Below are 16,558 nucleotides of genomic sequence, written 5' to 3' on the forward strand. Positions count from 1 at the left end.
AACCACTTCCCTGGGCAGCCTGTCCCAATGCCTGGCAACCCTTTCAGTGAAGAAGTTTTTCCTAATATCCAACCTAAACTTCCCCTGGTGCAGCTTGAGGCCATTTCCTCTCGTCCTATTGCTTGTTACTAGGGAGAAGAGACCAACCCCTGCCTCACCACAACCTCCTTTCAGGTAGTTGTACAGAGTGATAAGGTCTCCCTTCAGCCTTCTCTTCTCCAGGCTAAACAACCCCAGTTCCCTCAGCTGCTCCTCATAAGACCTGATCTCCAGACCCTTCACCAGTTCTGTTGCCCTTCTTGGGACATGCTCCAGTATCTTGATGTCCTTCTTGAGGTGAGGGGCCCAAAACTGAACACAGTACTCGAGGTGCGGCCTCATCAGTGCTGAGTACAGGGGCACGATCACCTCCCTGCTCCTGCTGGCCACACTATTCCTGATACAAGCCAGGATGCTGTTGGCTGTCTTGGCCACATGGGCACACTGCTGGCTCACGTTCAGCCGGCTAGCACCCCCAGGTCGTTTTCCTCCAGGCAGCTCTCCAGCCACTCTTCCCCAAGCCTGTAGCGTTGCATGGTGTTGTTGTGACCCAAGTGCAGCAGGACGGCGCCTTCAGTATCCTCAGCTGGATCCCATCCAGCCCCATGGACTTGTGAACATCCAGGTGAAGCAGCAGGTCGGTGACTGCCACCCCTTCAACAACTGGGACTTCATTCTGCATACTAGCTCCATCTCCCAGCACAGGGGCCTGACAACCCTGCGGATGACCAGTCTAAGTATTAAAGACTGAGACAAAGAAAGCATTAAGTACCTCAGCCTTCTCCTCATCTTTTGTGGCAAGGTTACCTTCCTTATCGAACAAAGGAGGGAGATTCTCCCTGGCCCTCCTTTTGTCACTGATGTATTTATAAAAACATTTTTTGTTATCTTTAACAGTGGCAGCCAGTTTAAGTTCCAGCTGGGCCTTCACCTTCCAAATCTTTTCCCTGCATAACCCTTGTAGTCCTCCTGAGTCACCTGCCCCTTCTTCCAAAGGCAGTAAGGTCTCCTTTTTTTATTTGAGTTCCAGCCAAAGCTCCCTATCCAGCCAAGCCGGTCTTCTCCCCCGCCTGCTCGACTTACAGCACATGAGGATGGCCTGCTCCTGCACCTTTGAGACTTCCTTCTTTACAAACATCAGCCTTCCTGGACTCCTTTGCCCTTCAGGGCTGCCTCCCAAGGGACTCTGTTAACTCCTTAACAATCCAAAGTCTGCCCTTCTGAAGTTCAGGGTAGCGATTTTGCTGACTCTTTTCCTTAATTCTCCAAGAATCGAAAACTCTATCATGTCATGGTCACTGAGCCCAAGACAGCCTCCGACCACCACATCACCCACCAGGCCTTCTCGGTATCTTTTCAACTTTTTGCTAATTAGAAATGGTCTGTTTAATATCAGTAGAGGAATTATCTATATAATTTTCTAATCAACCATAAAACCTTCAAAATAGGTAGGTGTCTGTTTCAGGTGAGTGGATGTTACATTTGAAGCAGTAGAAAAACTGGATGCCGCCTGCATTCTTTCATGGCCCAAGATTAACAATTTTTGGTGGGAAGGAAAAAAGGTTCTTCCCTGGATTTGAGACTATAACTTCTCCAGAGCTGTGATGCATTTTCAGATGAACAAGAGCTTTCATGTGCAGGCTAGACTGTCTTCAGGCAAGGGCTGTGTGACATTCATCGCGCTGTAGATGGAGACACTGCAAATTTGACAAGTAACACATTTGACACCTTTAAATTGGTTTCAGTTAATTTAGTCTGTAATGCTCTGTTCTGTTCTCCTGAAAGTACTGAAAAGTATGGAACTGAAGGTAGCCTCAAACTGCTGTAAATGAAGATATAAACAGGAGTATTCATAGTTGAAAGGAAGATTTGCAGTTCTGCGTTTTTGTAGTATTTACAGGAATGTGTAATTGTGCAACCTGTCTTGGATGTGTATTAAACTGCACATAACTCTCAAACTCTTCCCACCAGTTTCCAAGGGGCATTTGAGAGGGTACTACCGACATTGATACAAACCATAAACAGTGTTAATATGGACACGCTATACCTTTGGCTGATAATCAAAAAGAATTCATTTATTTGATGTTTAAAAAATTACAAGTGAACAAAGTGACCTGCCTAGTGGAAGAGGGAAAGCATGTGGATGTTGTCTACCTAGACTTTAGTAAAGCCCTTGTCATCTTTTCCCGCAGTATTCTCCTGGAAAAAACTGGTGGGTCATGGCTTAGACAGGTTGGGTCAAAAAACTGGCTGGGTGGCCAAGGCCAAAGAGGGCTTCTGTTTAATATCTTTATCAATGATCTGGATGAGGGGATTGAGTACACCCTCAGTAAGTTTGCAGATGACACCAAATTGTGTTGATCTGCTTGAGGACAGGCTCTGCAGAGGGACCTGGACAGGCTGGATCAATGGGACGAGGCCAATTTTATGAGGTTCAACAAGGCAAAGTGCCGCGTCCTGCTGCACTTGGGTCACAACAACACCATGCAATGCTACAGGCTTGGGGAAGAGTGGCTGGAGAGCTGCCTGGAGGAAAACGACCTGGGGGTGCTAGCCGGCTGAACGTGAGCCAGCAGTGTGCCCATGTGGCCAAGACAGCCAACAGCATCCTGGCTTGTATCAGGAATAGTGTGGCCAGCAGGAGCAGGGAGGTGATCGTGCCCCTGTACTCAGCACTGATGAGGCCGCACCTCGAGTACTGTGTTCAGTTTTGGGCCCCTCACCTCAAGAAGGACATCAAGATACTGGAGCATGTCCCAAGAAGGGCAACAGAACTGGTGAAGGGTCTGGAGATCAGGTCTTATGAGGAGCAGCTGAGGGAACTGGGGTTGTTTAGCCTGGAGAAGAGAAGGCTGAAGGGAGACCTTATCACTCTGTACAACTACCTGAAAGGAGGTTGTGGTGAGGCAGGGGTTGGTCTCTTCTCCCTAGTAACAAGCAATAGGACGAGAGGAAATGGCCTCAAGCTGCACCAGGGGAAGTTTAGGTTGGATATTAGGAAAAACTTCTTCACTGAAAGGGTTGTCAGGCATTGGGACAGGCTGCCCAGGGAAGTGGTTGACTCACCGTCCTTGGAGGTATTTAAAAGAAGGGTAGATGAGGTGCTTGAGGATATGGTTTAGTGGTGGACTTGGCAATGACAGGTTAGCAGTTGGACTTGATGATCTTAAGGGTCTTTCTAACCTTAACGATTCTGTGATTCTATGTCAACTGTTCCACAAAATCTTTTTGCATGGAAGACTGGCCCATGAGTGGAGGAGTAAGAAGGAAGGGAAGGGAAAAATAAATCTCTTGTCCCTTCTTGCAAAATCTTCAAATACACCCTACCCTGCCACCCCAAGAAAACCTATGAAAGAATTTTGAAATAAATGTTTCAAATCTATGTAGGGTTTATAACCTCACTTCCCATCATGTGCTCACAAGGAAAACAGATATGTTTTCTTAGGTATTCAGGAAGATGCCTGAAATCTTAGAAATCTGAATACATTTTTAAGTGACATGGTTGCTCCATATCTATCTCAGGTATATTCTCTGTGTAGGTCTCCCAAGTACTCCCCTTGAAGAATTACAGCATATGATTTTTTTGGTGTTGCTTTGTTTTAATTTGATTGATTTTTTTTAACATTAGCTATTTTTCAACCTCTTAGCACATTTTTATTACAAATAAAGTTATAAATCCTTTCTAAGATATCCACTTTGTATCTAACATGCCATTTGTCCACACTGACAGACACATCCACACACAAAGGATACATAAGTTTCCTGCAGGTGTAATGTCAGTCTCCTTTTGATGGCTATTTTGTATTGCTACTGCTTATCACCAAGTGGCACTACAGATGCTAAACAAAAACCTTCCTCAAGTTTCAAAAGTCCCAGGACTTTTGCTTCGTAGAGTTTAAGACCAAGTGAACACAAGCTGCTTTCTCTAGCCTTTCTGGCAGCGCACTCCTGCAATCATACACAAAGCATGGCGGTAGTGAATTGGCAGGGTTTTTTTCCTGAAAGAGGAACATTTTGAGATTGCTAGATAGATCAGTTACATTCACTGCAGCAATTCAACAACAATCTGGACAAAAAGCATAAAGAAAAAAAAACAAACAAAATTTTGAGGAATAAATTTTCTGCCTTTATATTCAATATATAAAAAATCAGAAATGCACATAAGTTTATTATGCTTATTTTTATTTTTCTTATCAAACTGAAGTTTATGGAAACCATCTCTGTCACCCCTTGTCTGCCTTCCAGGCTTCCCCAGTGACATTAATCTGGAAATCAAGCCTTTGGTATTTTCCCTATTAGCTTCACCTCCAACTTTGAATCTCCACCTACTCTGATATTTTAAACCATTAGAACAACACTCTAGCTGCAAGCACTTGGAAGTTTTAAAAACTCCATATTCACACTTGCCTGCAGAAAGTTTGATCTACTTAGCTGTGTGTATTTTTCTACCATCTTTAATTAAAACAATTTGAAACAAAAATCTCCTGTTCTAGTCAGGAACATAAAGTTCAATAAAATTTCATTTAAAAACTGTTACAGATTATTTCAAAAGGAAGAAAATATATGCCCTGCAATCTGCCCTAACATTTATTTAAGCCTGAAGTCTGAAGCTTCAACAGTTTGCAGCAGGTGGCACACCACACTAAACTGGACTTCATGTATGACAGCATTCTCAAAATCACCCCACTTCCTTTTTTTTAATTACTTTTTTTTTTTTAAGGCACAAACACACAGTAAACCCTCTAGGGCTAGCAAAGAATGGCTGTCAACAAGAAAATCACCTGCCAGTTTCCTCTCTACCCATCACCCCGTCTTCTCCTCTCCCTCCACCTCTGCTGGAGGACTCAATAGCAGCCAGGGTCTCAGAACAAGCAGCACAACTCCCCAGGCTGACAACTGCTGCCAGCACCCTGCATGGCCCAGATGTACCCTCCTCTGAGCTGCAGTCATGCCTTTGATAACAGTGCAGGTAATCTCAAATAAAGCTCAAAACGCATTTTTCTCCATGGCACTTAAGACTAGTAGGCATATAAAGAAAACAGCAAGTCTACCACAGCTGTGTATTTCTGTCTGTCTATCCCTTTTGCAGACTGGAGCACAGAAGTTTGAATCTGCTTTAGTCTTTGAAAGGATCAAGGCTTTTTCTGTCTAGAATCAAAAATAAAAACTTTATTTGTTTGTTTGACATGGGAGTTCCTAAAATGTAGGTATCATTTCTATGCTAAAAGACACTGTTATACTCTACCCTTTGATTCAACTTGAAGGAAATGGAGTTGCAAGTCCAACAAGAGACAGAGGCTTTTTAGCAAACCAGAGGTTCTAGTTTCTCTCCACAAAACATCCCATCAAAAACCACCAGCCCTCCACCCCACAAAAAATGTAACTAGGAAAGTTTGTGGTTTGCTTATCATATTGTACATAGCTTTGATAGGCATTGCTTGCATGGTTCCTACTTGTTTTGAATAAGATAAGCAGTGGGTTGTCTGTTCGCACTGTGAAAAGCTAATTGTAGAAAAAGAATATTTCCAGAGAACAGTAGAAAAATCACTAATGCTGAATCCTTATCAGAGCTTCCTCAGGACTCATGTTAACAACACCCATAGGCAGATGTAAATGATCTCTCTTATCTATGAAATGAGGAAACCATGTGACAGAGCCCAGGCTTAGGCACCATTTGAACAGGAGGCTGAGTATGATTGATGGCAAACAGATCTAACTTTAACGCTTTCAGAAGCTGAATGTCTCTCTGCGACTCACAGCTTGGACAGCTCATCAGGGTCATCTAAAAATTTCATCTGCTAAGACGTTCTGTAAACTGTTAGACACAGCTATGTCGCAGATGGCATTGCATACACTCCACCACCAGATTTTGTAGAGGTGTTGCCTGCCTTTTAGTCAAATACAGTACTGAGAGTTTATTGCTTTGTGTTAGTTTGTCCCTGTGAAGATAACTTAGACAAGCATTTACTTGTGGGATCAGTTTTCTGATGACTGAATGAATGAAATTTTAGCTGCTCTGCCAGGCTATGTTGCTAGAAGGACGTTCAGTACTCCCCGCTACCTCCACCGAGCAGAGGAGGAGAGTGATTTCCAATAACTATTCAAAATATAAATTCTAATTAATAGCTCAACATTATTTTCTCCCTCCTCCCTCATTTTTTCACAAGGCAGATACTACCTGACATCTTCTGCCAGGGGTTCATAACTTCCATTCGACTTGGATTGCATGACAGGGTGACTCCCCTCCTACTCTCTCTTCTTCTGGTCTTTACTTCCAAATTAGGGCAAAATACGCATGCTTTGTTTAACCAATCCTATTTAATGTTATTTGTTCTCAAGCTCTCACTCAGGAAATTAGTTTAGCTGGCCTAAGAATGTGAATTTATTACTTTGGTCATGAAGCTTAAGAAGGAACAGCAGTGGGGAACACAGTTCTCATCTCTCTTTTCCTGGGCATGCTCAACCAACTGCAGATTCAAGCATCCCTGATATTAACCACTCCACTCTTCCTAAGAACTTAACACATTTAGCCTTAAATGAAGTTTCAAAGATGACTACACAACATGTTAATTTGCTATGCTTGTGAAAAAGGCCTTGGGTGGATTACAAAAACGTAACACAAACATATGATAATATATTTTAGTACATAAAACAGAGAATGTTACTAAACCCTGTAACATGTTGTTAGCATTTTTAAACTTGGTAAGAAGAAAAAGAGCTGTTCACTTCCAGAATCATTCTTTTAAACTTGACCAGGCTCAATATTTGGCATCTTACCAGTAGTTTCTAAGCCTGCATTTACAAGACAGAAAACTCAATTATAAAATAGACTTATTCTAAAAAAACAACTGTAAATTATCAGTTGACCTCCAGAATGGACCTATAAACTTGATTTAGGTCTGAAAAAGTATCTACGTCACAAGAGACATCATGACTTTGCATTTTTTGACAGCATTACAACAGCAAATGACTGAATAAACACACTGAATAACTGGTGGTTTCAGGCACTGTGACTCCAGACTGGAATTTGTTAAAACCGAAGAAAAAGCTTCCTGTTGCCTTTGCACCTTGATTATCTGTTTTGAGAATAAACCCCAGCACTCAGCTTCTTTAGCAAAACACTGTTAGAACCTTCTGAGCAACAAATTTTATCATCTGCCTTATTTTTCCAGACTTTCCCCACTCTCCTGTATGTTCATCATATGCAATGTCACCCTTAGTTCCCACCAGAGATTGCTGTACCGTAACAGGAAATCATCAAATCTGTAATTTCTTTCTATATCATTACTCAGCTGAGTTGCATAATAGAGATATTTCCAGTTATCCTTGTAACAGTACATTCTGAAAGAATGTAGTCTAGGGCATGGCACATCTTCACAGTAATCTAGATTAAACACATTATTTTATTGGCTAAATTTCTGGAAAGAAAATGTAAATTTTTTTTAATCTCTCAGGGAGCAGGAAGGGATTACTGGTATTTCAAAATAGAAACTTAGAGAATGGGCAGTTCAACTTGATCAGTAAGTAAAGAAAGACCTCCTTTCCAAATAATTCAAGCAGGCCTATGTTTTATTTGAAAGCTATATATATTCTTACTTATTCAGGATCAAATTCCTGTTTTTAAACATAATGTTTAACATTTATGAAATTGGATAAAAACCTTGTTTTCTGGTAGAAAGGCAGCCTGGCTTAGGAAACAAACACAATTTTGAAAAAATCAGAAATAGCATTTTTTTTTTAAAAGTATTTTAATATCAGGTACTTCCAAGAAAGATTTCTGCAAAAAGAGCACAGCAAACTTTGCTCCATGTCCCTAATCTTAAGGCTGACGAAGAGGTAATGAAACCAGGAAGAGAAAAAAGAAGAGAGACTGTTTTCCACACACTTTGCCTGAAAATGTACAATCCCTACAGAAATGAAGAAACAAAACCTGGCTTCACTAGCAGCTCCAGAAGGCAACCAGCACAGTAAATCTAGCACTGCCTTCAACCTTGAAGAAGGATACTGCTGCAACCAAACAAAAAAGATACTATGCAGTCGTCATCTGTTTCACGTTACTGCTTAGCTGCTGAATACAAGAACATTAAACAGTATGACTTCTGCTGTGTTTTTAAAATATCAGCTGTTAATATGTTGCTGTACAAAGACATATGAAGCTTTCAGTTACATAGACCTAAAAGACAATTTTAAGAGAGTATCAAAAATTAAAACTGTACAGAAATTCACTCTTTGAATAACCTGCAAAATAGGACAGCAATTGTTAAAAACAGACGCCTTTCTACCTTCCTCCAAGTTTCCAAGACAAGCATCTGGAGAAGACCTCCATACTACAGTAAAGAGAACTTAGGTAACAGTACCATAACAAGTGAAGGCAAAAACCAAGAATAAGAACAAAAACATAAGCTTCTCTTCAACACCAGAAGCAGAAATTCCCAAATAAAATTTAGCACTGATTAAATATGCAATATTATTTTCTTTATTTTCATAGAGCAGCAAGAGAAAAACCATGCATACTCCAGAAAGCTCAGGCTTTAGCTTCATGAAATAGGGACACATCTCTCAACTAGAAGATTAAATGGTGACCACCACCTTTTAGAAGAAAAATTAACGTTTGGAAGGTTGCCTTAGGTCCCTTACCTAAGCAATGAAAAGCTATCAGAATTAGCATTTTTCTCCAATATCTCATAGAAAAAACAGATCATATCATTTCTAAGTACAGACATGTAAATACCCATAGTTAAAGGGAAGAGAAATAAAAAGATGGAGCAAAAAAGTTCTGACAATCTGTCTTTGGGAAGAGATAAATGGGTGAAAAAAACCCAAATCAGATATTCTGGATTACTTCCAGACTACTTCAGGATATCCTGTCATGAGACATCTAAGCGCTCCACTGAGATAAAGTTTCTCATAAAACACATACCTGCACTAAATAAAAGTTGTATGACCAGAAAAGGCTAAGGAAGAGACTTCAACAAGGATCTGCTATAAGATACTCAGATTCAATCCTTGAAGAAAAACTGCATTTACCTATACAAATTATGTATTTCATAGAGATTAGGCAGCAGAGTGTGTAAACTGGGCTGCAAATTATTCACCCTATCTTTTAAAAAAAAAAAATATTGAAAAAGTGACCTAAGTGCACATCATGCAGACAACACACTCAAGCAGAACCAACATTATCCCTGTGGAGTGGTCCCTTTATCAAAGAAAACTTCTGCAACTTTTACAGGATACATGCTCAAACAAGAATATGTATGTGTAAATCAACGGACCATCGGTAATGAAGAGGAAATGCTATCCTTTTAATATATGCTTATCTCAAAGCCTTCTTGAAACAGTTTCAAATAAGACAACCATCATGAAACTTTAAACTCCAGCCACATTGATTTATCATTTTTAAATCTAAAAGAGCTAACAGTTTGGTATAATGAGATTTAGACACTGCATGTTTTTGTAAGCAAATGAATAAATGCTATACCTCCAAGTTCTTTTACGTTCAAGATGGCGTTCTGGAATGGCACTGCTTTTATACTAAAACCTAAGAACAGAAATAAAGAGTATTAGTAAGTTATTTGTTAAAGAGGCCATTTGAAATCAATTGCATGCATTCAGAAAACACTACTTTTTTCGTGAAGAACGAGGATTTTGCATGTGAACTTCTATTTCAATATGATGTTTAAAAATATCAGTTATAAGGGGAGAGGCAGGAATAAATCAGCATGAGCAATGAATTTTGCTATGATACTATTAAATAGCTGGCATACATAAAATTCAGCACAGAACTCCCACCCAGACTATCTACCATTTGGTAAGGAGTTAGTATGGAATATACCTTTATAAAACCATCTCTGAATACATTTGGAACTAGAGTTTAGATTTCAGACTACCAGTAATATGAAGTGATCCTTCTGCAATTTTTAGGAGAGGTGGAAGACAACTTGCAAATCACTGTTTCCTTACATTTGAACTCCACAGGTTTTGGTTACACCTAGAGTACTAATTCTGTCTATAAATGTTATTAACAGAAAGATCCTATTACAGACCCAAGTGGTATGTACTAAAGTGGTTACAAGAACATTAGATGCACCTATGAATCTTCTGTTAGTCTGTTATGCACTTAAAACTAAAAAACTTTTTAGAAGTGTGTTTTCCCTTAATTGAAAATTCAGGCAGTCAAGAGAAAGAAAATGTGAAAGGCTCCCAGCAATCCATCAATATACTATATATTAAATTCTCCATGCTTAGTCCATACATATATGACAGTGTATATAACACTTCATACAGGAAAAATTATGTCTGCTCTTTCAGCATAAAATGCCCAGGAAGACATTAAATTTATTTCCATCTAGCACAGGTAGTTTCAGCATGACTACATACCTGTGAACTGAGTAAAGAAGTTTTGAAAAAATGTGTTTCATACTCCAAGTTTATTAGCTATCATTTAACAGAGACAAGGTATTTTTTCTCCCAGTTCAGACCAATAAGATATTCCAGTACTCCAAACATGGTCAGTGCTAGAGGCAGTAGAGGAAAGTGCAAGAAAATGTGAAGGGAATAATTATGAAATATTTTTGTGGTGGTTGTTAACACAAATCTTAAACTCTTCCTAGAAAGGTGGAAAAACTGCAATGGAGCTGTATGGCACTGATCAGAAAAGAAAAAATACAGGTTACAGTCTGAAAACTGAGTGGAAAAGTTGTCATGTTTATTCTTGGATCCTCAACAATATTTTCTGATATAGCACAGATATGTTACATATAGTTAGATTTATTTTAAGCTGAACAGCCTAGATATGCACCATTTTGGTTTGCATGCTGCCTAGTTTTCTCCAGAGTGTTTTCATTCCTCAAGTGGCCTGACTAAATAATAGTATTTTGTTGCAACTATCTAGTAAGATGTAAGAAATCTAATTTTTAAAGTAATCAAATTTTCCTTTGATAGAGCTATACTGCTGTTTACATTGCTGTTATTATTTCTTTCAGGGTCTAAAATGTTAAAGTATAATTTGCCCTAATTCCAGGTGAACTCTAAAGATAAAGCTCAGAAGAGGGGAAAAAAAGAAAATTTTTAAAAAGCCTGAATTACTCTACAATTTCCTTTTAACTTTTTAAGTTAGGCATTGACACCTTCTCCACACAATGATCAGATCTCTTTAACATTCCCAGTAACACCCATGTGAAGGCAATTGGTTAACTATTCATCGCAGAAAAAAAAAACCAGTATTTTCTTGTACCTGTTTTACTTTGTTTACTTACAGCTGTACTATATAACCTAAGGTAACTGTAATTTAAACAAAGATACAGAAAACCAGTTATGGTTGCTAAGGCGCAATCATAAAATTCAAGCCCATGAACCACAGCTACAATATAAAGCCATGTAACTATGAACACAAGTTGTTCACACAATATTCACTATCTGTTCCCTCAGCAAATCAACCTGAGTAAATCACTGCAGCCACAAAACCAGATTTCTTCCATGTCTATGACCTAATCTGTCCTTTTTCTGAACTTTGCAGCCAGGTGTTACTTTTTCTCACTCCACATTTTTGTTTCTGTTTTATCTGGTGCTGTTTTGGTTTTTGGTTTTGTTTTTTTAAATCAAAATACTCTTTTCAGTATTAGGCACTCAGGTTCATCTATATCAGTATGCATATTCAAACTTTTTGGACTTAAGATACCTTTTAGCTGTGGTTGTTGTGTCTGTTTTTATGTATTTTCTCAACGTAGGTATTTTCAAAAGGAAGGTAACTAAGCTGAAGTCCTCTACCACCTTTGCTATATGTTTCAAGAGTTACCTTGTTAAAGCACTCCTCGGAATTAAGGCAGCATCCTACCTGTGGTAGACACTATGTTCTCCGGGCTTTCACTGCAAAGCTGTGACAGAAGACTTGTCTTGCCAGAACCAGTGAGGCCTATGCAAACCAAGTCATATTCAGGTCGTGGTGGTGGTGGTCCCTTGCAGCAAAGTGCTCTGAAACACTGTCAAAGGAAGGAAGAACAAAACAAAAACAAAAGGAAGAAGTTACTTTTTTCTGCAAATGTTTATTCAACAAGGCTCTAAAGATCAAGTTTAGAAATTCAAAGGCATTGGACAGAAGCAAAATATTATTCCAATTTACTATTTTGACAACATCAACAATTAATAGACTGAGATCACCTCAGCTAAAATCTAGAACAGCTTTACAAGAAAAATAAATAAATCTGTTAACTGTTTAACTAAACCTCATAAAGCTGGATTGAGGAAAGTGACACCCATTTCCTGAATGGCATGAAGAAAGTGCATACGGTGAGATAGGCACATACCCTACTCAACTCTGTGGTTGGGTATGCATGAGTTTGCTTCCTGTGCTAATTGTATGCAATACCTAGTGTGAACATTGGAGCTGCTCCTGAGTCATGTGTTCTACCTTACAATATCAGCTGTTAAAGAGTACAGCTTGTATAGAAATAATTTTTACTGGACATAGCTCAGCCATAAATATACAGATCTCCCACTTGCCTTGAAGAAGTATAAAATAATCACAATATAAAGAACAACAATCACTTACACAAAGCCTGCTTTAGAGTTCTGCCCACGTCTCAAACTGTATTGCCAAAGTAGGCCAAGCTCATCATAAGGTCCTTTAAGCCCTTAGTAAAGTCCATTGGACGTGTCTTTATACGTAATATGGAATATTTTTATCTAAAAATCTATAAATGTACCATTCTGGGAAAGCTAGGAAGTTTATATTTAAGGTATGGTGTATTATTACCCACTAATGTCCAAGACAGACTTCGACCACCCCAATATGTACAAATACCTTTTTTCCCAATATCTGCTACCTCGATATCAGAGGAATACATCTGCTATAACAAGGAAGTGAAGACACGTGTGTGCATTCACTCCTCTCTAACACATTCAGTCTCTACATAGCCCCAGATCTTTTTTTTTCCTATCTTAACCACAAGCCAATCACCACACTGGGTAAAGAAATCCAGTCTTCACAACCTTAACCTGGTTTGTCTACATGACTACCCAGGATCTCTCATTAAGGACTACTGGAGGAGCAGAGAAACTGAACAGATGTCAATAAGGCACTGCTGCAAATAGTGGGGTCTGGCTCTGTGAGCAAGTCATCCAAAGAGAACGTGACTAAAAAGACAGCGCACTGAATGAAGAACTTTTATCAGAATCTTTCCGTATAGGTGGTAAGTTGTTATACATGCTGCCAAAACAGTCTCCATAGGTTTAAAGAAGTAAAATATAAGTTCGGGGAAATTTACAAGATTCCTTCAACACCTTTCAAGAATATGAAATGAAATATTTTAGGAGTAAAAACTTTTACAGTAGTAGTTAAGCTGAACAAAGGCAAACAAATTTAAAAATAAAAGCTCTGCCTCTATTAAAATTTGACTCAAAAATTATTTTTTTCAAGAAGGTTTGCCGTTATGTACATGTCCATAGCGAAACAGAGCAAACTTGCCTTCCAGCTTTATTCACTGACGTCAGTTTATACTTATCTCACAGATTCTACAAAGCCACAGCAAATATTCTACTCTGCTACTTAAGTGAGAAAGGGCAATTGAGTTCATTGCACAACATAAGCTCCTTCAAACAGAATTTCCACTTAATGGATATCAGGCTGAAAGCCACATAAAATTCTTCGAAGCTTCCCACAGCTCCTTAGGCTGTGCATCAGGCCCTTTGCAGCCAACCTTTAGAAAGGATTCAATTTGTCCATGTCAGCACAGCATTCTGCGACAACTTCTTGATGTCACATTGAAAAACATAAAGGAATAGATGAGCTGATGAAAGTCTGCGCTTCTCTCTCTCCAGACCCTGCCCCAGTTCTTATGCAACCAGACACAACTCTTGCAACCCTGACAAATGTTTAATAACCTGCATTTCTGTCAAAGATAATTATTGCTCTTTGTAGAACACATATGGAGCCTCAGTGGGTGTCAGAGAAGCTGTACAGGCTGGTTTTGTGAAGGTCAGAGTCTCTTTAGTGCAGACTCCTTAAGCCTAACTTAGTCTGGACAATCTTTATGTGTTATTGATTAACATATGATCAAAAATCCAGCTCAAATGGCATGTACAAAGCAGCATACATAGACCTGCCACCCACTCACTCATCCTTCCCAAGTAAGCACAGCCAGGAATGAAAGTTCCTGAGATACAGTAGACAGGGAAATGGCTCCCTCCAAGCCACTCTTATATTATGATTCTCCTGTCTTTGCTGTGTTCATGACTTTGTCCTTCTGCAAGGGCAAATTCCTTCAGTAGATATTTTTGTTTGGTTGGAATGAAAACAGACTTTAAGAATTCTAGCTTCAAAAAGCTGCTGAAATTTAGGCTGCTGTGTATAGCACTTACCACTGGCTGACATGAGAAATTCCACTGCACATTTTAGGGGATACATGTAACAACATATTTAATTTTTATAAACTTGCTTTGCAATCGTCCTTACTCAAGCTCAATGAAAAAATCTTCCATTGGAAACATCACTATACAAACAGTCCGATCACTGCCTTCCTGTGCTCTCAGAAGTTTAAAGTTACTTGGCCCCTAACAAAGTCAGGACTATTTAAGCATCCATTTTAGAGACTAAACCTCTTTTGTCACAACTTTGGCGGCTGCATCTAGTAGCTCCACAAGACCTGTGAAGAGTAAAAAATTAAGAGCTCATTGACCATGCAGAAGATATTACATCCTATATTCTGCTTTTGATTACGGACAGGAAATGCATCCTGAATTATCAAGTATGGACTAGAGCTACATAATTATTTAAGATGTCATCACATATTACAGTACAGTCTGAAATGCACAGAACTGCAAGAAATGCGTATTAGTAACTAAAGAAGGCATTCCTGAAATCCAAAACACAAATGTGTCAAAAACATTGAGAGAGTTGTTCAATTCACAACTAGCGCTCAATCCTTTCCAAAACCGGTGTACCATCCCCTCCATTTGGACAACCCAAAGGGCATAAGAGAAAATTGAATTAACAGCCTGACTGGTCTTGAAACACTTGTCAGATATAGACGTGGAAGTCTCTTTCACTGATTCCCAAACCTGATTTGCTCGATGAGTCAATGTCCAATAAAAGGCTGCCTCTTAGGTATTATAAAAACAAACTCTGAACCCAAACGAGGTCACTCAGAGGGAGTGTTGGAGAGGACAGAAAGAAAACATTTGACTACCACAAATACAGGGTCAAGCAGAGCTAGCTGGCATAGTCATGGAAATCATGCCTGGGATATGGTCATGCATTTCAGCCCTACTACTAGCAACAAAAAAGGAAAAACTATTTTTTGATCCCTTTCATCCTATCAGGGTAAGACCTTACTTACTTTAAAGGGAGAGAGATGCCAAACGAAGTGCCAGTTTTCATGGTCTTTGAGAACATTACACTCAAAACTCTTTATAGCCCAGTGGATGGGGAGAAGAAGCAGGCAAAGGAGAGTCAGGAGTTGATTTTTTAAAAAAATGAGCAAGCAGATTTTGAAGTACTGAAAATAAAACAATACAGTATCTTGAAACACCACCTGCATTTAGCCAGTTTTGGGAAAAAGTATGTATTTGTCCAGGAAAGGGAGTAATTAGGTGCTACAGTCTGCAGAAAACTAATATTCAGCACCACTGTTACTTTCATTTTACTTGTATATGTGCATGCATGCTGCATGTGCACATATATTCATTCATAAGAGCTAAAGGAAGAAGTTAGCCAGTCCTGCTCCTGCTTAAGGATTTCTATCCCAAACAGATTATTCCAGTTTTAGGTTGACTAGTATTTGAGCTGATGATCCTAGACAGTGCCCCTTTAAAGCCCTATGGAGATTTTTACATGCAAAAGCATTAAATATTTTATCTATAGCAGGGGTGGCTGAACACTTCTGATATATGTGCCACTCAGAGATCAGAGATTGAAGCTCTGGGCAGCAAATGTCTCAGAACTACTATTGTCTCGCACACACTGCGCTGCCTCCAGCCATGGAGTCTGTCCTTGTACTTTACTCTTTGTACTTCTCATTTCACTCTCCTTTTAGGGGTGAAATACTCCATAATTTCTGCTTTGTTCTGGACCCATCTCCTGGCTGTTTCTTTTGTTACCACTATTTAATAGGGACAAACAGAAGCAACAGATTTTATGCTTAGTTAATTAAACACACACACTCTCATGCAAAAATACCCTAAGTTAGTGCAACATTAATGCTAACAAACCAAGCATTCAGAGTTCTTGAAATCCAGAATTAAGGCTGAAAGCTCAACTGTAACACTGCTCTGCTCTCCCTCTTACTTATATTTATGGATATGGTGTCCCTTTACATTTTATTTTTTATTAAGGTATCTTTGAACAGACAGACATCCAGTATGGAGCACACACTTCTATCCAGAGGACTAGTTAACCATCTCAAGCTGTTGATGAAAACTCAGTGACATTATTTTAAAAAGTCATATTTACACACAGCAGGCTCCATAGCTCTGATGTTGTATGAGATCACACAAGCACAAAGAAATCTCAAACCTTGAAGAGATA

The 16,558-nt window shown here is 39.2% G+C and overlaps 1 protein-coding gene across 3 annotated transcripts in view; it reads right to left on the minus strand.

Annotated features, from left to right (window-relative positions):
• ARL15 (ADP ribosylation factor like GTPase 15) overlaps positions 1-16,558 on the minus strand; it is a 228,381-nt gene that overhangs the window by 134,570 nt on the left and 77,253 nt on the right. For all 3 annotated transcript variants that reach the window (XR_010370476.1, XM_064437819.1, XM_064437818.1), the window contains 2 exons: positions 11,873-12,017; positions 9,518-9,577 (listed from right to left, as the gene is read on the minus strand). Coding sequence is in view for 2 of the 3 variants with exons in the window: in XM_064437819.1 (XP_064293889.1) it covers positions 9,518-9,577; positions 11,873-12,017 (205 nt within the window). In the remaining variant the exon portion in view is untranslated. The remainder of the gene's footprint in view (positions 1-9,517; positions 9,578-11,872; positions 12,018-16,558) is intronic.

The sequence above is a fragment of the Phalacrocorax carbo genome, chromosome Z (assembly GCF_963921805.1).
Source record: "Phalacrocorax carbo chromosome Z, bPhaCar2.1, whole genome shotgun sequence".
Lineage (NCBI taxonomy): Eukaryota > Metazoa > Chordata > Aves > Suliformes > Phalacrocoracidae > Phalacrocorax > Phalacrocorax carbo.